The sequence below is a fragment of the Lactuca serriola genome, chromosome 8, assembly GCF_051521515.1.
Source record: "Lactuca serriola cultivar US96UC23 chromosome 8, Lser_US96UC23_V15, whole genome shotgun sequence".
NCBI classification, from domain to species: Eukaryota; Viridiplantae; Streptophyta; class Magnoliopsida; order Asterales; family Asteraceae; genus Lactuca; species Lactuca serriola.
Window position 1 is genome coordinate 125,220,479 of NC_136415.1, and position 22,340 is coordinate 125,242,818.

General features: G+C 35.1%; 2 protein-coding genes across 2 annotated transcripts; both read right to left on the minus strand.

The window, feature by feature from the left end:
* Window positions 1–5,046: 5,046 nt before the first annotated feature.
* On the minus strand, window positions 5,047–7,909 carry LOC145067373 (eukaryotic translation initiation factor 3 subunit B-like). Its single transcript, XM_079014526.1, has 9 exons — window positions 7,754–7,909; window positions 7,518–7,646; window positions 7,243–7,371; window positions 6,876–6,950; window positions 6,670–6,770; window positions 6,325–6,523; window positions 5,704–6,239; window positions 5,496–5,607; window positions 5,047–5,424 (listed from the first exon to the last, which is right to left on the minus strand). The coding sequence occupies exons 1-9, from the start codon at window positions 7,907–7,909 to the stop codon at window positions 5,089–5,091; spliced, it is 1,773 nt and encodes a 590-aa protein (XP_078870652.1). The 3' UTR covers window positions 5,047–5,088.
* A 5,058-nt stretch (window positions 7,910–12,967) lies between these two features.
* On the minus strand, window positions 12,968–16,045 carry LOC145065994 (calmodulin binding protein PICBP-like). The gene is made up of 2 exons (XM_079013132.1): window positions 15,623–16,045; window positions 12,968–15,498 (listed from the first exon to the last, which is right to left on the minus strand). The coding sequence occupies exons 1-2, from the start codon at window positions 15,743–15,745 to the stop codon at window positions 13,267–13,269; spliced, it is 2,355 nt and encodes a 784-aa protein (XP_078869258.1). The 5' UTR covers window positions 15,746–16,045; the 3' UTR covers window positions 12,968–13,266.
* Between the last annotated feature and the right edge of the window lie 6,295 nt (window positions 16,046–22,340).

A 22,340-nucleotide genomic window follows, 5' to 3' on the forward strand; every position in this document is an offset into this window, starting at 1 on the left:
ATCGACCGCCCTCCCTTCGAGATGTTGTACGGACGAAGGTGTAGGACCCCGATATGCTGGGGTGAGGTTGGTCAGAGAGTCATGGGGAGCACCGAAGTGGTGCTCAAGACGACTGAGAGGATCCAGCAGGTCCGGAGCAGGCTTCAGACTGCTCAGAGTCGGCAGAAAAGTTATGCCGACAAGCGTCGATCCGACTTGGAGTTTCAAGTCGAGGATATGGTTCTCCTGAAGGTGTCGCCTTGGAAAGGCGTCATCCGATTCAGGAAGCGGGGCAAGTTGGGCCCGCGATTCATTGGACCGTTCAGGGTCATAGCCCGGGTGGGCAGGGTAGCGTATAGGTTGGATCTGCCAACCGAGCTCAGCCAGATCCACAGCACTTTCCATGTCTCTCAGTTGCGAAAGTGCCTAGTGGACGATTCTGCGGTAATACCCTTGGAGGATATTCAGGTTGATGACAGCCTGAATTACATTGAGCGTCCAGTCGCAATCCTCGACAGGAAGTCGAAGGATTTGAGGAACAAGAAGGTGGAGCTAGTGAAGGTGCAATGGCAGCACCGCAAGGGTTCGGAATGGACTTGGGAGCCGGTGGACGAGATGATGGAGCATTATCCCGAGCTGTTTCAGGATCGAGCAGAAGACTTCGAGGACGAAGTCTAAAATAAGTGGGGGAGATTTGTAGCACCCGGTTCCTGGTACGTAAATGTTATTTGAGTATTCCTTTCTTTTAGCCTTGGACTCGGCGAGTCATAGGTCCGACTCGCCGAGTGGATGCGGGACCCGGGACACGTTTAAGTTGGTGACTCGGCGAGTCCATATCCCAGACTCGGCGAGTCACAGCTGTTGGATGAAACCCTAAGTTTCAGGGGTTTGCACCCTATTTAAAGGACTTATCAGCCCCAATTCGGCCCCCATTGACCCTTAAAGCCCTGTATCTCTCGTTCTAACCTATTCTTTGAGAGTTTGAGGTTAGTGTGTGTGTTTTTTGAAGGCTTTGAAAGAGGAAGGAAGTAGATCCAGAAGAAGGGAAGCCATCCAAGCATTATTTGTGTTCTTCCAGCAGTTCCTTTGAGGTATAACCCGTTTTCCACTTGATTCTATGCTTAAAACTTCATTTGGGTCCCTCTTGGTCAAATCCCCAAGCTTATATGTGCATTGTATGTTGTAATAAGGCGTTTGGCCTTTGGATCTAGGCAAGATTGAGCTCCAGGGGCTCAGATCTGTTAGCTTTTTGGCCCCATGTTGCTTGTTAGTCCTAGATCTACCCTTTTGAGACATTTTGAGCCCTAAAATCCATATTGGTGAATATCCACACGTAAAGTTGGAAACTTTACGTGTGATTCGTGTCCTAGAGGTCCAGATCTATGAATGGCATGGACTGGAATCGAGCAAATCTGTGTATTCAGTAGGTGCATGGCAACGACTCGGCGAGTCGTTCATATGACTCGGCGAGTCTATTCGCGAGTCTCCGAGTTTGTCCCCTTTTTGTAGTGTCGAGTGACCAGTGAGTCACGGGGTGTGGCTCAGTGAGTCGGAAGCTTAACTCATCTATGGAGGTACTCGGCGAGTCAATGCCCTGACTCGGCGAGTTCAAGGCAATCTCCTTAGATCAAGATCAGACTCGACGAGTTGTTCATACAACTCGGCGAGTCTTCGCATAAGTGTTCATCGGATGAAGACGAACTCGGCGAGTTGTTCATACAACTCGGCGAGTAGGATGAAGGACTTAAATATTGGTTAAGAAGGTGAACCCGTCGAGTCGTCGCCTAACTCGACGAGTAGGACCAGGATTCAGGGCAGTCGTTCGCGTAGGGACTCGGCGAGTTGGAAAGCCAACTCGGCGAGTCGAGGTCAACTGAAAGTTGACTCTGACTTTGACTTTGGGCAAGGTCAGGGGTAAAATGGTCATTTTACCCAAAGGTCAGTGAGCAGTGTTTGATTGAGTATATTGTGGGAACTGCAGCCGGAGGGTTTCCGGAGCAGCAGCAGCAGTAGTAGGTGATCAATTCCCACACAGACCAGCAGCTATTTCGAGGTGAGTTTCCTTTCCAGTAGGAACGGGTCCAAGGCACCAAGGCCGACCCGTATAGACGAGATGCTAGTACTAGAGTGTGGGCCGAGCCCGTATCTCTGGGTTTAGTCAAGTATGATATATGTGTTAATATGATAGAATTGCTTATACTTGTTGTCTGCGTGATACTTGTATGTTATGGGTTAGCGGTTGAGTGTGGGCAGGGCCCGTATCTCTCCGAGGTTGGAGTGTGGGCTAGGCCCGTATCTCCCAGATAGCGAAGTGTGGGCAGAGCCCGTATCTTCACAAGTGTGGGCGAGGCCCGTATCTCCCGGCTAGCGAAGTGTGGGCAGGGCCCGTATCTTCCCGAGTGTGGGCAAGGCCCGTAACTCCTAGCTGAACAATGGTTATTATATGTTGCATGGTATGTGGTATTATGGGGGAACTCACTAAGCTTTGTGCTTACAGTTTTGAGTTTTGGTTTCAGGTACCTCCTCAGCTAGGGGAAAGGAGCCGGCGCGGTAGCGACACGTCACACACACACTCTCCGGTTTCCGCATTTACGAGCTTCACTGGGATTTGTACTCTGATATTTTGATCGATGTATGAATTGGCTTTTAGACATGGTTCACTTGTGTGATAACTTGATCAGACAATGTTTTAGCTTTTAATATTTTCTAAAAGTAATGTTTTTAAAACGAAATTTTTGGCCATGAAAAAAATTGGGTCGTTACATAAAATATCATAGAAGCTACCATCATTATTGAATTAAAAAATAAATGTTGTCATTGGTAAAATTTATTAAATGATAAGACATGAGTTATTAGTTTTGTGTTTGAAAATACACTCGTTTCTAGTAATTAAGTACCTTGAATCTGTAAAATAAACCAGTCGCAAACATGGAATGTTTCTTGAGGAAACTTTTTGCTTCATCTCTAGAATTGTTTATAAATACTTGGTTTATAGACTTTAAAGCTTTATGACCTGCAATTGCAAAAAGAACCAAGAAATATGCATCAATATTTTAATATAATAATATGAATATTAAGAGTGTGAACAAATTAATCAAAATGCTAAAATAGAGAATCCACTCACATAAACTGAGACAACAAATGCCATGTAGTGAAACTTTCATTCTTCATTTATAAAAAACTAACCACATACTTTTAAATTGAGACACGGAGGTCAATGAGATTAAATTAATCTCATACCCAAGTGACTATGATCCATCTCCATTGTTAAATATATTCTTCTTCTCCATATGATCATAATAATAAATAATAAAGATCGTCACTTCTCTTTTCTGTGAAAATAAGCGTGACCATCTTTTTTTGTTCCATACTCACAAGCTACTTCATTACGTAGCTGCGCCAACACATTAATGGTTAATAGGGAAAATGCCAAAATCATATTTGATTTAATTAAAGCATAAAGCAACATACCTACTAGTGAATGCATATAATAATAGAGTGCTTCTGGAAATGTATCATATTGAGGAATTTCATCAAGCACTTGGTGTCGTCAAAAAAACTAAGGTGATTAAAAGAATACATATAATTGAGAAAACAATAGCATTCCTAATGTTGGTTACTGGTATAGATATTCAAAATTACCGAAATTATAATTTTATACCACCTTATTCGTCATCCTTGTTGTCACGATCTTCAATATCATCTGTTTCCCCATAAGGATCTTTTCTCTTGTCCTCTTCAAACTATGGCTCAACTCTCATCTATTCGTTTATGTGAAAAATCGTCAACCAAAAATAAACAAAAATCTACTAAATAAACACATAAATCAAATATGATATTTATTAATTGAAAGATTTAGGTAAATAAGAAAGACTTCTTTGCTTGGCTATACGTTGCTACTAGTAAATCAAAGATAGTGTTTAATGAATGTTTAAACCAGCAAAAGGAATCATATAAGCAAAAAAAAGATATATGGAAAAGAGTAGGAGTCGAATATCTTACCGGTGGAACTCTAAGGTCTGAATCTAATTTTCAAAAACCCTAGGTTCGCAAAAGGAACAAAAGGAGAATGGTTAGCGCCGATAGACTTCGATCTCTGATGAGTGAGTTGAGTCGCAATCGATCTTCAATTAGCAAGGTAAAGTAGTCATCGGTTGCCAGTGAGACTTGAGAGAGATAGAGAGAGGCCATGGAGGTTTAGAGAGGACTGTACTGGCTTATCTTTTCACAGCTAAAAGTCCTTTTTGGAATAGAAAAAAAGCAAAAAGATGTTTGGCAAAATTAGTTTTAAAAGTTACTTTTAAAGTTTTTACACAAGAAAAATGAACTTTTTGGAAAAGTCAGGAAATCCTGATTTTTTATAACTTTTCCAAAAAGAACTTTTGGACTTTGAAAAACTAAGCCAAACACCCCCCTATTGTATTTTGGTAGGGATTGGGAAGCTACAGAGAAATTAAAATCTAAAATTTTGAGGGGCGAAGATCTTTTTTTCCCAACAGGAATTAGGAGCGCAAATGAAAATTAAAATTTTCACAGGATATAGTGAATATTACCTTAACGATCACCCATTTAGGATTGGTGATATATATATATATATATATACTCTTTTTTTGATTGATGTTGGAGAAAGGGGGGAGATTAAATGGAGAAATCCTTGATTTCAACGTAAATGATGATGTTAGATAATGAAATGGTCAATGCCCAATACCCTATATATAATGATCCTAAATCATAAAGATTGTCTCTTGGTGATGAAAATGGGCGTATATATCTAGTACAAATATAGAAATTGAGTAATCTAAGAAGCCATAATCATTATTTCATTTTATTTTTTAAGTTAAACATTGTTTATTTAACTCAATAAACTAATAAGTAGTTTATGATAAAAGTATTTATTAACTTATTTAGCGGTAAAAATGAGTTTTTTAAAAAGTGTTTGTAATAGCTTATGCAATGAGAAAAGCTTTAAGTTGATAAATTGTTTTAAAAGCATGTTACTATTTGTAAAATAACAAAAAATGTTGGAAAATAAGAGAATGGTAGGAAAAGAAAGTTTCTTAAGGGCATTATAGTAATTTTATCTCAAAAAGTTTAAAAGTGTTTAAAAAGTTAGGGAAACACGTCCAGGATTTCTTCAGAAACATCCAATAGTTGTTCAACTTCATCATATTCCTCTTCTTCTTCTTCTACATCAGTAGCTTCAGCAGCATCCCTAATTAGCATTTGCCTCTCCATCTTCTCTTGTTCATGCATTCTATTCCATTCCTTCACAAACCTTTCCCATTCCTCCTTCAACTCCTTCCTCTTCTCATGATCCTGCTCCCTCAATAACACCGAAATTTCATCATCTTCTATGTCATATTTTTTGCTGTATTCTTTTAGATTCCTTGCGATTTCTTCCTCTTTCTCAGGACTCAAGAATTGCCACCTTGGTCTCCACAAAAACTGCAATTTTTTTTTTAACGTTAAATAAAAAAACCAGACCTAATTATATATTGTAAAACTTGCAAAGTTACCTGAAAGAAATGATCCTTTAGAACGCGATAAAGTAGTTTCCCATAAAAGGACCATATGGTGAACCCATTTTCCATCTCATGATGCACTGAAGTAACCGATGTCGCAACATACCTATCACCATTTATATAATCATCAAAAGACGTGTATATTGGTTAACATTGAAAAACAATGAACATTTTTTGTTGTTTAATTTTTGGAAATATATACCTCCCACTAGGATCCCATTGAATGTGTGTTGCCATAAAATGCTCAGCAGTAGCCATGGTTTGAAGTTCATCCACATCATAAAACTCCAACTGTCCATTAAACCCCTTCCCCAATCCACCCAAAACAATAAAACGCCTACCAGGCGACCAAAACAGAGCATCTGCCTGTTTTTGGTTAAGGGTTTTGAGCTTTGACACTTTACCCCCTTTCACAGTGTAAAAACTAACATCAAACCTCCTTGGATAAAATTGACCACCACCATGTATAACAGCGAATCTCTGACCCTTGGGTTCCCATGAAAATGAAATAACTTTGTCATTCTTGTTGTCAAGCTCAAAAGCATCAATGGGTATGTCTCCTTCTTTGATTCTGAAAAGCTCAAATCCAGTGTATGTGCTTTTTTTGGTTTTTGTGTAGCGCTCAACCTTAACAGCAAGATATTCCCCGTTGCTTTGCCAATACATTTTGCAATCGCTAACATTGTAAAGAATTTTCTGTCTCATCACTTGTTTGCTTGGGATTTGGAAAAGACTCACCTACAAATAATATATTTATTATCTTGTCAAGATGAACTAGAATCACCATGAACTGAAAGTAAAGATCTGAACTAGTCATTATTACTCTTGCAGGTTGATTGCCTCCACTAAGTTCAGGAACATAAGCTGCAAGAATAGGATCAATTGGGGACCAATTAAAGTCTGTAATGTTTGCAACTTTAATGGGGTTTTTGTTAAGAAGACGAAAGGTCTTTGTTTCATAAACATAAATGACATTTTTGCCCATTCGAGCAAAGTACTTGTCCTCTATGCCACCACCCCATCTGCAAAAATTACAACCATGTCCACATCACGTTCCTTTTAAGATGGAATGGAATGAAAAGATTAATAAAATGAAAGGAATCATGTTCCTTTTAAGATGGAATGGAATGAACCATTCCAGATTCCATCATAACCCTTAATAGATTACCTGAAAACCGGCCAGAAATCCCCTCCATCTGCAAAATCATTGCCACTTCCCTCAAAATCTCTCATTACTTTTTCAGTTCTCACATCGAATATGTTTACCCTCTGATTATGAGCAAATTAAAGCCAACCAAATAATATTATTGTTAACTGTTATAATATATTGTAATAATAGAAAACAAAAAATAGACAAAATAATATGCTTCTTACATGCATATCGTCATGGCTGCTGCTACTATATGTGACCAAATATTTCTCACCTGGAGAGAACTCAATGAGTTTAACCTACAGGCAACAACACACTTTTAAGATCGTATGCATGATTTAAATAAAGTATAGCAACCATTGAAATAAATACAAGAAATAGCAATGTTACTTCATTTTATTGTTTATCATAGCATCCTACTTCCACTTTGTATTTGAACAACATTCCAATAATTAGATAGATTTCTCAAAAGTACAATGTGTAATTAGTAGGATGAAATGAAAGTAGAATGTTACAATAAAACAAATACATGAACATATGTTGTTATTTCTTGCATTTAACCATAAAAAGAAAAGTATAACCATAAGCAACCTGTGGATGAGCATAGCCCCTTAGGCGGTTAAAAGTGGTGGCACCACCCCACACAGCAGCACCCTGCTGGTGGACGGTGGCTAAGTAGGTTCCCAATGGAGACCACTGAACAAAACTTTCAGTCCAAAACTGCAGAAATTGAATAAACTCCAATGTAAGTAACAAACATTCATGAAGAATGGAATTGAATCCTTCTACACCCTCCCCTATCCCTATGAATGGTGAAAATACAAGAAACATGGAATTTTAAAGGATTTTGATAGAATCCAACTCACAGGGCGTTTGTCAACAGAATCAGCTTTCAGTTGTCTCGCATCATTCCACATGATTTCGGTTTCTGATCCAGCACGAATAACAAACTGATCTCTACCTTTTTCATTAATAAGCCACTGTTGCAGATTCTCCTGCATTAATTAATACATCACATAACAACATACAGAATTATAAATGCAAACATTACAGAGAGGCTGAGGGAAAATATATGAAGTAATGTAATTCTTCAAGTAGCTACCTCTGGTGTGTAGGGGTTGATTTCAGGAGGGGTCCACTCGTCTGGGACTTCCAGCGACTCCTCCTCATTGAAGTCGTCGTCATCATCATCACTGAAGTAATAAATACAGAAAAGATAACATAGAAACTCAAATTTAGAACACAGGAGACACCTCATGTAACACGTATATATGTAAGTACCTTTTTATGCCAAAATCTTCATTGGAAGGGAGCTTAACAGAGTTCCAATCAACGGAGGACAAATCAATGTTCAGATGAGCGGCTTCTGCTCTTATGTGTTCCATTATCTCGTCAGCCATGATAGCCATTCTATGCTTCGTTTTTGACAATTGATCGTTATCGTGAGCCGAAATTCTGATAACTTTCGATTGCAAATATAATATAAGAATAGGAATTTTCTAATATATGTCCTTACATATAAAATATTAATTTTAAAAAATATTACCATACTTAAATATGATATGCATTAATTATGAAGATTATTAATGAATTTTATATTTATTTATGATAATATTCTTTATAATTAATGCATTTCAAGTTTAATTATGGTAATAGTTGCTAGTATATGTATCTTTGGGATATAAAATCCCTATAAGAATAGTAGTTATTGGTTCCCTGGCAATTTTTTTCCTTTCGATTGAGTTTCCTAATATTTTGCATTTGATTGATCACTTTAGCGGAAAGTAAGGTTTCTAATAACTTGCATTGCAAGTTTGCACCTATAATAGTTGATCGAGAATATCGTTCTATTCTTTTCATCGAGTTTCCTTAAATGATCGAGTTCCATTTAGCAGGTATTTGGTGCACTAAATTTTACAGAGCAAATAACAGAAATGGTCCCTATGGTTGTATTGTTATTGCATTGGTAGTCCAACTTTTCGTTTCTTAACCATATGGTATCTATGTGTCATTTGTTAGCGAGAAGATCTCTAGCGCATATGAAATAACTAGTATATTATTTTTTATTTTTTTCTTTTCCTTTAAATGATCAATAAATAAATAAAAACGGTCCACCCTCTGTGTGTTTGTTAATACACAGTCAAAGCAAAGCATCAATCACCATAGATGCGAACAATTTTGTAATAATGCATAAAAACACAAACAAAACCACACTTGTTCTTAAATGGATACTCATAAGCAGGACTAGTCGATATAGGACAAGAATGTACATTTGCCCACCCAATAAAATTAAGGTGTTATATATATATATATATATATATATATATATATATATATATATATATATATATATATATATATATATATATATATATATATATATATATATGTTAAATAAAAGAAATTAAGATTGTGATATGGTTTATTCCACTCAAAATTTGAAATTAATAGAAGAGAATACGTTATTGTCTATGTCGATTAGACTTCATTTAGATTATTTTAATGATATAAGACAACATCGTATGCAACTTAAAATAAACAATTTAGTTAGTAATGTATATATAGTTACATTTTGTTATCGTTTGAAGAATTTTGTCACTCATTCATATTTTGTATATTATTTGGCCTATCCTAACACAAAACCTTAGCTATGCCACTACTTATAAGTCTCCTCTTAATCTTCTCTTATCTCATCATCAAACTCACCAAAAATTTCAGCCTAAAAGCACCTTGCATCTTGAATGTTTGTCTCAAATGTTACATCAAACCCTAAAACAAGAGTTCACATAGAGATCATCTCAAGTTAGCAGAATCCCATGATATGTAGTGTGAGGATTGTTCGATATTTTTTTCCAGAAAAACGAAGGAAAATTTTCAAGCATTTCTATCATTCTGTCTTTCTATATTTGTTAAAAACTTACAAGTATAAAGATACTCACACCCATCTGTAAACTAGGGATGAGATTTAGAATCGGAAAATCGGATCGAAACCAGAACTGTTAGAACTAGAACATGTCAAATTGGTATGGGTCCCGGTTTTAAAGAATGACTTTACCTGGGTTGCGGGTAATCCGGGTTTTGGGTCCGGGTAAACCGGGTTTAAGAATCGGACCCGTGTTAGGAACCAAAACCGGTTTTAGGGGCCGAAACTGGTTTCTATGAAAAGTTTAAGACATACATATCTCATTCGTTTGAAGTAAAATTCGCATGAAGTTTTTTTCAGAGTGTAGTTTATAGTTTGTACATGATTTTAGACTATAAATTTGTCATCTTTGGGTTTATATTCATTGACTAACAGTTTCTTAAAGTCGGGATATCAAAGCTAAAAAATTTATGTTTTTCAGCTTTTTTTTTTGTATTTTGTGATAGTTTAAAACATACATATCTAATTTGTTTAAACTCAGAGTAGCATGCGGTTTTTTCCAAAGTGTAGTATAGATAAAACATGATCTTAGACTTTAATTTTGTCATTTTTGGTTTTATATTCATTGATTTATAGTCTCCCACAGTCGGGATATCAAATCTGTAAATTTTCTGTTTTTCAGGTTTATTATTATATTTTGTGAAATTTTAAAACATGCATATCTAGTTCATTTGAAGTCGAATTATCGTGAAGTTTTTTGCAAAGTATAGTTTAGAGTTTGTATATAATTTTAGACTATAAGTTTGTCATTTTAGGTTTAATATTCAATGACTTACAGTCCCCCAAAGTTGGGATATCAAAGTTGAAAATTCTCAAAGTTCAACCATTAAGTAATTACCAAAAAAATTCTGGTTTTCCTGGGTTTTCTAGTTCTAGACCTACTTTATCCGGTTCCATCCGACCCACTTTGATGTTTCCGGGTTTTCCGGTTCAAGACCTACTTTACCCAATACCTTACACATAACCGAACCAGAACCGTTTCTTATATACCGATCTGGTTTTCGGTCCTACAAAATCTCGTTAACCGATTCCCAGGTTTTCTGGTTCTGGGTCTACCAATCCGGGTTTGGACCCACTCTCATCCCTACTGAAAACATGAAGGAAACAGTAATTTGATTCTAGTTTGCAATACATACACACCTCCGAAAAATACATACACATGCCTCCGAAAATAATACAAACACATACCCCTCCTAGAAAACCCATGCGCACCTCTGAAAAAAATACATATACACACCTCAGCAAATACACATATACATCCCTCGCACTTGTTCTTGTCGTAGTTTTTCCGATGGCAGTGGCAGCCCCCATTTTGCAAGTATGTGATTTGTTGGCTACTTGTTTGTTGGATGAAGGCGAATAAGTAAGGGTGTGGTGCGTTTGAGACGAAATCTAATATTATTTTAACAAAAAATTGAAAGAAGGCTAAAAATAAGGGTATTTTGGTTATTTTGCATCAGATTAGTACCATTGGACCTTCTCCTTTACGAATAGCAAACATATAGATCATATGATCAGGAAAAAAAAGATGAATTGCTATTAAATTTCTGATCTCGTTGAACATGAACAACTCCCAATAAGATAATTGATACACCTCTTCAAACTACAACTCAATACTCTCCAACTGATGGTGTTCATCTATCAGATCCGACCCTATATCGTACCATTGTGGGAAGTTTGGTTTACCTTCTTGTTACTCGTCCGGACACAGCGCATGTAGTTCATGTGGTTAGCCATTTTCATTGCTCTTTCTACTGTTTATCGGGGAGCTGTTCTTCATATTTTGATATATCTTTATAGTACTTGGTTCCAAAATTTTGTGTTTCCTTCAACTTCTTCTCTTGAGTCGTGTGCCTATAGTGATGCCGATCGAGATAGTGATGCTCATGATCACAAATCAACCATTGGTTTGTGTATCTTTCTTGGAGATTCGTTGATTGCATATAAGAGTAAAAAAAAACAAGATGTTGTTACTCGATCTTCTACATAAGCTGGATATGGAGCCATGACAGTCATCACTTATGAGATTGTTTGGTTGTGTTGGCTTCTTGCGGATATAGGTGTTGATATTTCTCATCTTAATACAAATTGTAAAGAGTTATATTTTTCATGACCGGATGAAACATATTGAGATTGATTGTCATTTCACTCGTCATCATTTCAACTTTAAACTATTTCTCTACCACATGTCTGTCAACTTTGTATATTGTTGATATGTGTAAGTCGGCTTAGATTGTTTTCCCTGTTTATAGTTGTCTTTTCCTTTTTTTGTAATATATATATATATATATATATATATAATGAAACCCTAGCCATTTTTTTAGATTATTATTAGTTTACAAGGAGGCGGGGACTCCATGAGTCATTTTTTGTTCCTATTTTCGAAACTTCCAAAACCAATTTTCCATGTATAAATCTTCAACTTGCAGTTTGAAGTTTGGAACCTAATGAATCACACCTCAACTTTATGACCATACTCGATAATCCTACATTCATACTCACAAATCACACCTCAACTCACGTAACTCGTAACGTTGAGTCACACATCAAGTCCTTAACAATACAACCGATTTTCTGTTAAAAAAAAATACTTCTATCCTATTGAGTTATTATAGTTTCCTCTGATGTGTTTTGAGTTTTAAACTAAAACATAACAATAAATTTTTGGAGTTTTGTTCAATAGGATAGCAGTCATAAGCAAAGATAGATTATTTTTTTTGGAGTTTTATATTTTTTTGTAATCGATTTTGTTGTGCATGTTTACCTATGAAATCAATTTCTTATTATTTTAAATGGGTTGGGTTAACGGGTCGGATATTCGATGATTCGACGGATAAAAGTATGAGTTCAATTATTAAAAACCATGCGGCTTATGAAACGGATTTGGATTAGCTTTTGTAATTTTTTTAAAAAGTTTGAATCAAGGTTGTTCACTCCAAATACATTCCATTGCCAAAGTTTACTTGTCTAGCCTTTTCCTCTAATTTTTTGACTCTTGATAAAGCTTTCTTTATCTCTTTGACTTTTTATTGTTTTTGTTTTACTTTGTGCAACTCTGTTTTTCCTATATATTAATTCTAAATGGTATCCATCTTTGACTAAAAACTTGTTGTTTTATTCATATATTTATGTCTTTGTTGAATTTTAAAGGGACGGATATACATATCTATCATATAATCCATTTTTTATAATTATTCCAAAATGATACACAGGGTATTAGTAGCCAAAAAACCATGATGGCCACGGCCTCTTCTAGCCCGATAAAGGTTCCGCTTCCCTAATCATGGGGCACTTCGACTAGAATTGGAAATTATAGTCTTTTTTTACCAAACAAAAATATTAACATCCTTAAATTAGTTGTTTAACAAAAAAAATCTGCTAAATTGACAAAAATTATAGAAAAGTGACTATGTTTTCATTTATTTACTTGAAAAATCTTTACATTATTTGGTTATGCGTTAAAGTCCTTTTTGCCATTAAGTATACTATATTGCTAAATGACAAGGTGCCCTGCCATGGAAAATCATAACTGTGATAAAATTAACAAACCTATATATGTATGTATACAAATCGAGAAACACAATCATTTGACAAATCTATACGTACTGTATAAGGATGACTACGTGTATATAGTTTCTGTATGTATGCAAAACTCTGTTTCAAAACTGGTTAGATTCAGATACCTCTTGGCTTCAAGTTTCTGGAAGGGGAATGACAGCTTCAAAAGCTTCAACAAGCATCGACACTCTTTTCTTACGAGCAGGAGTCAGTTTCGTGACTATGTGTTGAACAGCATAATCAATCATCCATTGCTCAGCCTTCGTTTTTTGATGACTCTTTTGACGCCTTAAATCAACTTGTTCCCTTTCTTCTTCTTCTTCTTTTTTATGAAACGCAGATTGTCTTGGTGTTTCTGGTTTCAGTTTCAGTTTCAGTTTCCTGGAACTCTCCAAGTCCTTGATAGATCTCCTCAACGTTCTCAACTTATTCCAGTTCTTCGGTATTATTTGCTGCGTTTGTGATTCACCTCCATCAATGTCAATGTCAACGTCAACGTCAACGTCTTTCCTTTCTAATGATAGTGAAGCATCTTCTTCAACTTCTGGAAGAAGGATTTCGTTGACTGATTGTCTTATAAGCATATCAGCAACCCTCGGGCTGAATTCATTGTTTATACTCTGGTCTTTAACTTCTTGCTCATCATCATCATCATCATCACCACCATGAAGTAGCTCGGATCCAACTTTGCTAGTGATATCAGTAACAACGTGTTGGTATATCATATGCCACATGTTGATGTATTTCTCTTTCTCTGATTTCATTGCAGAATCAAATTCCGTGACACCCTGTTCATCAGAGTCTTTATAATCACCATTTTCATCAGTCAAGCTCGAGTCTTTTGAATCATCCAGTTTTGGAGCCACTGATTCGAATCCTTTGACAATCAAAGCAACCTTTCTTTTTTGAGATGGAGATAGTTCGCTAACAGCCTGCTGAAGAGCATAATCAAGCATCCAATCATCGGAAATTTTCTTATCACCGACTGTTTGAGGCCTTAAAGACACTGTTTCGGCTGCTGATTTGGGCACTAATGGATTGGGATTGAATCTTTTCACCTTTTCTAATTCGGTTATAAACCTTCTCAGAAGTGTGACTTTCTTTATGTGACTCCACCCATCTGGTTTTCCCTTTTGGGTACCAGACATCAGTTCATCTGCTCCTGGATTTGGCTCTTTTTGATGATCTCTTACTGAAATATTTGTAATCGATTGATCAGGGACTTCTGGAAGAAGGACCTTCTGAATCGCTTCTCGTACAATCTTGATGACAAACATCTTTCTGTTTTCATACTCTTGATTCATAGCATCAGCTGCATTACATGATCGTTGTTCTTTGTCTACTTGTTGCTCCAGTTCACACCCAGATTCAGCTACAAGATCAGAATCAGACACCATACGCCGTTGAATCAATCGCCACATGTTCATTTGATTGCGATTAATAGAACCCTGTTTCTTGTCTATGTTGACAATCGAGCTCTCTTGATCATCTATCCGAAGATTTTGAACTTCCTTCTGATTATTGCCATTGACACCGAACATCATATTAGCCAGATCTGCATCATCAAGACCGGAGCTTGATTCTGGAACGTGCTCTGTTCTTGTTTTTGCGTAGAACTCAATAGAAAAATCAGCATCCTTTCCAATAGGCTTTTCGATCTTCTTGCCTTTGCTGCCTACATTAGAAGCCTTTTTGGTTACCTTAACTTCTGTTTTCTTACCAGACGGCTTATCTACGGTGGCGGGAGTTTTAGGGTTTACGCCCTTTTGGTCCTTTGAAGAACGGCGTTTTAGGAAAGAGAAGCGTTTGACCGGTGGCTCATGGTGATGATGATGGCCATGAAGAGAACAGTGTTGGTACGGACAAAGCTTCGCCACCGGAAGAATTTCTTCATATTCTTTGACGCCTACCTGAGGCTCGACTTGCTCGACAAACATTGAATCCTTTAGAATCGAAGAAAATGTAGCTCTGTTCGAACGCAAATCTTCTACTGTCGGACCCTTCGATTCAGAAGATGATTTGCTCTTGCTCCTTACGATTTTGAGGGATCTCAGACTACCGGACCTCGTGATTTTCAGCACAGGTTTTGGTTTCCGCACAGGTGGTTCATCTGTTACTTTAACCGGAGAAGGGTGGCGTGTGGTGGCTGAAGAATCATCTGGTAAACTCAACGACGGCGGCTGTGGGCTCCTCTTGGAAAACCTAAAACTCCAACGTTTCTTCGAACTAGACTTATCCAGTGTTTTCTTTCGTTGAGTTTTTCCTTCCATTCCACTGCTATATCGATCAATCGAAGATGTTGCACCGGTGGACGTCGAACCATGCATGGATGAAGTGAATAAAGTGATGTCAGAATCACTATCTCCCTGCCAAATACGCCAACACCATATTGGAAACTATTGATGAGTTATTCCTGTTTGGTATTTTAAACTCATTTTGCTCCGATTCTAGATACATGATCATAAGGATTCTGAATTGATGAAAACAAACCTGATTACTCCCTTTTCTGGAACTGAAATTTGTGTTTGAATCAGGTGAAGGCCACTCCAATTGGGACTTATTTCTTGCCCCTGTTCTTCTCACACCCTTGGTCAAAGATGATACAGTAGCCATTCCACAACTATTCGCTTCCAATCTTCACAACCCAGATGAATTTGAGACGAACCCACCTTAAAAACATGAAGAACAACATGAATCGAAAAGACAAGTGTACTGGGAAAGAGGGTTGGACTGTTACTCAATCAAGACCAGCAAAGATTTCAAGTGGGTTTGGTCTAAAACTGAAATCAGATGACGATTTGTAGTGTAGTATGAACTATGAAGCCGATTTAATGATAGGGAAGTTGTAGTCATAAACGTTGTGCTCAAATAGACGGTGGAATTTATTTTGGGATTCTAGATTGAATTAATGTCAGCGAATGTTGTTGCATGTGGACTTTGTATGAAGAGGCTTCATTTTGACTTGGTCTTTTGTGACTGTTCTAGACTTTTATTTCTTCGGATGTTAAAGATTCCTTTTGTAAAGGGATGTTTATTTTATGTAAGCATTTTCTTCATTTTGTTTATTTATGTAATAGTATATAAATTTAATGTAATAAGTTTACTAATTTTTATTATTTTCGTGAGTTTGATATACTTATGGTTAATATAATAATAACAATAATAATTCGTAATGTATCACAAGAAAATGATTAAAATACATATTAATAACTTTGTATTCCAAAATAATAATAATAATAATAATAATAATAATAATAACAACCAAATATTTCTAAAGATAATATTAGATTATAACTTTGAATTATTCATTTTTAAAATTGATTATGTTATTTGGATTTTAGCAATGTGATAGCAATTGCATTTTACTAAATATAATTTTTTGTGAGGGTATTCTTCCATTTGTTCTGTCAGTTTGAGATAATTTCCCAATACGTTAAACTCTTTGTGTCCGCTAAACCGACTAAACTGACTACAACTAAATTCGGCTTGATGTTTGGGCAGCATAGTATCTTTTTAATTTTTGTATAATAATTTGGACATTATTCATAGAGTAAATTACACTAGTGGTCCCTATGGTTTGAGGTAATTTGCGCGTTTGGTCCCTAACTTATTTTTTTAACTCGGAAAGTCTCTACTGTTTGTTTTTGTTATGCGTTTGGTCCCTACTGTTTGTTTTTGTTACGCAATTGGTCAATCGCTTACTTCAAAAGACTATTATTTAAATAGGAAAAAGTTATGGGATAGATAAGGTAAGTTGAGGGGGGTTGGGGTTGGGGTGTGTTTATTTAAAAATTTTAAAAAATCAATGGCAAAATAGTTTTTTTAGGTAAAAGAGAGACCAAGCATGTAACAAAAACAAATAGTATAGACCTTCCGAGTTAAAAAAATAAGTTAAGGACTAAACGTACAAATTACCTTAAACCATAGGGACCATTCGTGTAATTTACTCTTATTCATAAGATCTTTTAGCAAAACAATCTACCCTAATAAATAAGAATGATTTTGCCACATGTCATTCTCTCATTTAATTGACCACATGTGATTTTGTCATAATTTTGAGATATATTTATTTTCCACTTGTCATTTATTTCATTTTTCATTTTTAATTAATCATTAATTTAGTTTCCATAAATTAAACCTACCATAACTATTAATTTTAAATTTTAAACTTTAAATTTCAATTTCAATTTCAAATAAATTTACAGTTTAAACATTTGTGTTTAACATTTTGTTATAGTTAATCATTTTAATACAAGAGTTTGATAACTAAATACAAAATTTTAATTAATTTATTTTTTGCATGTTTTTTCTCATAATTTTTAAATTCAAATAAATTTCCAATTTAATTGTTCATATTTAACATTTTTTTTAATCAATCCGTATAATATACGGGTCTTACAACTAGTTTTATAATAACCGAGATATCATAAGTATAATAATGACCACAAAAAAATATTGTTCAACGATTTCATGTTATCTCTCAACAAAAAAAATCAAGTTCTTAAGAGTAAATTACAGAAATAGTCCATATAATTTAACCTAATTTATAGGTATAGTCCAAGTTTTGGAAAATGATGCAAAACATCCTAATGGTTTTAAAATCAAACACATTTGGTCCCTACCTCCAATTACCATCCTACAGGCTATGTTAGAAAGCATCAAATGCCCTACACACAAGGGCAAATCCGTCTTACCATTTATCCTCATATGAGCCAATGTCTTACCACCAAAGGTCTTAGTAATTATGTCTTCCTAACCTACAATACCACCCCTTCTCTCAAGAAAACCCTTTTCTGATATGCATTCGAATCCAAAGTGTCAACCTAAGTCATACAACAGCTCAAAAGAAGTATATTTTAGAAAAAAAATGTTTAAACCTAATACCTAGACAATCAGAGAACTTGATGCAAATATGAAGTTCATTAACTTGTACTTTTGTTATTTCCTTTGTTTGTGAAACCCATTTCATTAAAGAAAGAAATCAAATTTGTATTTTTTTTATTTAAAAAATATATGGATCTTGTAGCAAAAACCTAGAATTTGACATAAATGTTCCATGTCTTTGTTCCTAAAGAAAAATTTGATGATGTTGTCTTTTTAAAACCTTATGTCACTTTTAATGATCATTATTAGGCTTTGTTGGAAATTGTTGACTTACAAAAAGAGGTTGTTAGTAAAATTAATAATGAGTTTGTTTCTTGCAATGTTAAAGAGTTTGTTAGTCAAGAAGTTAAAAGATTGTTAGTCAAAATGATAATGAATTTGTTAGTTAAAACGTTAAAGAATTCGTTACAAGGGTAGTGACTAAGAGTGTTAATGAAACTAAAATTGAAAAGGTGATGATATTCATCCACCCGTGCCAGTGTATGATGAGGGAAAAAATTAAAGATGATGATGTCCCATAAGTAGTTAATATAGGTCAAGATAATATTATGTTGTTGCTAGAGGCAGGATACATAATAGAGGAGATAGATAGTTGTAGAATTATACATATTATACCTGAAGAAATGCCATAAGTGGAACTAGTATTACTTGATTATTTATATTTTTGCAAACTCTTATTTAAAAATACCATTTACCTTGCATTTTTTTTGTATATAAACATGATATAAATGAAGATGTAGAGCAATCCAATATGGAAGATAACGATGAAGGACAAGGTGATGTTGATGGGGATTATGTTGAATGTCATGATGAAGGGAATGTACTTGTTGATGAAAGAAATTAAGGTGATGAAGAAGGGAATAATTTGCATTGGTTTTCCATGAAGAAGATAAAGAAACCATCAAAAGGGCAAATAAAGTTAAAACTAAAAATTTATTCATGGCAAAACTGGAGTTGGTTCAACTGCAACAAATACAATTGATTTAGATTAGTGAAGATTAGTTATTACGGTAATCTTTATAAACTTTTGGTATTCTGCCACTAGTAAATAACATGGGATGACAATGAGGTTAATATAGTAACATAGCCTTTTTTTGGCTCTTGTCTTATGGAGACACCCACTTTTGTAGCATACCTCAACTTGTTATGTAGTTGCCTATTTTGGAAATTAGTATAAGTGGGTGTTTTGAAGTGTTTCTTAAATTAGCTTATTAGCTTATTGGCTTTTTAAAAAGCTAATAAGCTAAAAAGTGTTTGGGTTGTTCAAAAGTGTTTTTCAAACAACTTTTTGGATAGACAAAATAAAGGAGTTTCAAAAAAACTACGAAATCCTAGCTTTTGATGGCTTTTTAGAAGGTGTTTGGATAGGGAAAAAAGGGCTTATAGCTTATTGTTTATCCCCACCGTTATAAGCTAAGTTTAAGTGTTTTGATAGGAAACATTAAAAATCAGTTTATTGTGGAGGGGAAAAGCTAAATAAGCTACTTTTGAAAAGCTTCCCCCTTGCTTAAAGCTTATAGCTTATTTCTAATCCAAACATTTTTGCAAAAGCTATTTTCTCACATCGCTATAAGCTAATAAGCTATAAGCTAATTTATCCAAACACCCTCATAGCTTTTTAGTTTTTCCTACCACTTTTTACCTTTAAAAATATAAGTCAAACACTTTTTAAAACCAATTTATTGACTTTTAAGTTTTTCACTCCACAAAAACTAACTCAAACACTTTTTAAAAACTTCTTTTTCAAAAATTCATAAGCCAATCAACATTACCAAAAACACTTTTAAGATTAAAAAGCATTTTGGGTTTATGTTTCATATGTATCCACTTTTTGTATCATACCTCAACTTCTTATTTAGTTGCCTACTTTGGAAATTAGTATAAGTTGTTAGTATAATTGGAATTATGTTTCAAGTAACTAATTTTACTATAATTAGTTTGTTACTCCGTGCAATATTCTTGTTTTTTGATGTTGTTTACACATATTTGATATTGTACACACAAACATATATTAAAAGTTCATTACCAAATATATATTAATGTTGAATATGGGAAAGCCTCATTAATCAGAGGCGTATGTATTGCAGTATATTTATATGTATAAATGTTACATTAGGGGCCCTACACTATACAAAGATAATAAAAACACTATAAACTAACACACCCCCTCAGTTTGAGCATGGGGTTTACAAATGTTCAAATTGTCTCTAAAATCCAAAAATAATTGTGTAGGAAGACCCTTAGTGTGTGTGTGTGTGTGTATATATATATATATATGTGTGTGTGTGTGTGTCTGTGTATGTGTGTGTGATGGGTTATGAGTACTACATCAATCCTATGGTGCACATGCAAACCCTAAAGCTTTGGATCTAGTTTGTCTAATGAACATGCAATAATCATTCAAAGCTCATAAACCCTAGATCTAGCATACAATAATCGAATTAACATATGAATTAAGGTTTATATCTTACCTTGATTGTTATGTAGCAATAACAATCTCAATTACTTTTGATCTTGACCTTTAAAAGCTTAGTGCCTCAAATGTTGCACCTCTAATGGAGTCACAAGCACCATGAGCAAAAAGATAACCTAGGAGAAGGAGGAGGAGAACCAAAAACGTCCAAGAACCCTTAGGGATTACTTCACCACGTTTTTTGGGCATTAGGTGTTCCTTATATAGGTAGGCTATTAGGGTTTTCAACTAGAAAACCCTAATTTGACTGATTAGGCCCTAAGCAGCCCATGGACTCCCTCCTTAGAGGCCTTGGGCGAATTCTTATGGGTTTCCCCATAGATTCATCCACTCCAACTTCTATGGAGTCCATTAGCCCATTTATGCAACTATCTTATAATTACACAATCAGTCTCCTTTATTTAATTAATCTCTTTTAGCCACAAAATTAATTCTTATTAATTCTTGACTAATATTAATTAAACAATATGATTTCTCTTTTAATATATTATTCATATAATATATTAATAAATCATAATTAATCCTCTTTCTCCTTAGTCCATCATATCAGTTGCTTTGGTGAAGGCAACCCAAAAGGACCATGCTCACAATCGGGTCAAGTACATACCAAAATAGTTATGGGATTAGACACCTAATCCAACAATATATATATATATATATATATATATATATATATATATGCAAACTGGTGAGCTAAAGGCACATGCAAAACACGATATGTCCGATAGCAACACATTCCCGAACAAAATGTAAATATATTTCCACATTCTTTGTAACATTCCGGATTTTAGGTATTCTTCAAATTCTTCCTTGGTATTTTAATAAGTCAATTTTGGCCCTTGATATTGGTTTGGACCTAGCCCTAGGGGCATATTGATAATTTTTAGGAAGTTGAGTAGTACGTTGGGCGTACATTTGAGAACGTCGCGCGTATTAGGGCACACCCTAGTACGTTGGGCATACACCCATGTACGTCGGGCGTACGTATGTCCGGACAAGACCCTAATTTTTTGATGGGTTTTAGCTATAAGAACATCCTATGTGCTCATACAAACCCTAATGTTTGGATCTAGGTTTCTCTATTGTACATGCAAGTTATCCAAGACTATAAACCCTAGATCTAGCATATGATAATCAATATAACATATAAATTAGGGTTTAGATCATACCTTGATTGTTATATAGCAATAACAATCTCAAATCCTCCTTGTAATGACTTTAGAAAGCTTAGAGTCACAAATGTCACTCATCTAATGGCTCACAAACACCAAGAGCAAGAGGATGAAGAAGAGAAGAGAAGGAGGCTGCCCAAAATGTGTGGAAACCCTAACCAACAAGTTCACCACGTTTTGGGGCACAAGGGTTCTTTAAACAGTGAGGCTATTAGGGTTATCTAACAAGGAAACCCTAATTTGGATGCTTAAGCCCTAAGCAACCCATGGACTCCTTTCCTTAAAGGCCTAGGACGATTTCTAATGGGTTTCCCCATAGAATTCGTCCACCCCTTTAATATGGAGTCCATTAGCTCAATATTCAACTATCATACAATTGACAGTTCAATTAATGTCTTTTAGTCACAAACTTAATTACCAATTAATTCTTGACTAATATTAATTAAACAATATGATTTCTCCTTTAATATATTATTCTCATAATATATTAATAAATCATATTTAATCCTTTCTCTCCATAATTCATCCTATCAAGTTACTTTGGTGAAGGCAACCCAAAAGGACCATGCACCATCGGGTCAAGTACATACCAAAATAGTTATGGACTTAGACACTAATCCAACAATCTCCCACTTGGATAAGTCTAATAACTATTATGCGTATGACTTCAGATCCCGAT

Bases quoted from the DNA above. Each gene is read 5' to 3' on its own strand.
- LOC145067373 (XM_079014526.1), bottom strand. From the start codon at position 7,909: ATGAGGTGTCTCCTGTGTTCTAAATTTGAGTTTCTATGTTATCTTTTC. The intron at 7,372-7,517 runs GTGAGTTGGATT...CAATTTCTGCAG, and splicing joins ATTCTGTTGACAAACGCCCT to TTTTGGACTGAAAGTTTTGT. The intron at 6,240-6,324 runs GTAATAATGACT...TATTATTTGTAG, and splicing joins GAGGCAATCAACCTGCAAGA to GTGAGTCTTTTCCAAATCCC.
- LOC145065994 (XM_079013132.1), bottom strand. From the start codon at position 15,745: ATGGCTACTGTATCATCTTTGACCAAGGGTGTGAGAAGAACAGGGGCA. The intron at 15,499-15,622 runs GTTTGTTTTCAT...CGTATTTGGCAG, and splicing joins CCAGAAAAGGGAGTAATCAG to GGAGATAGTGATTCTGACAT.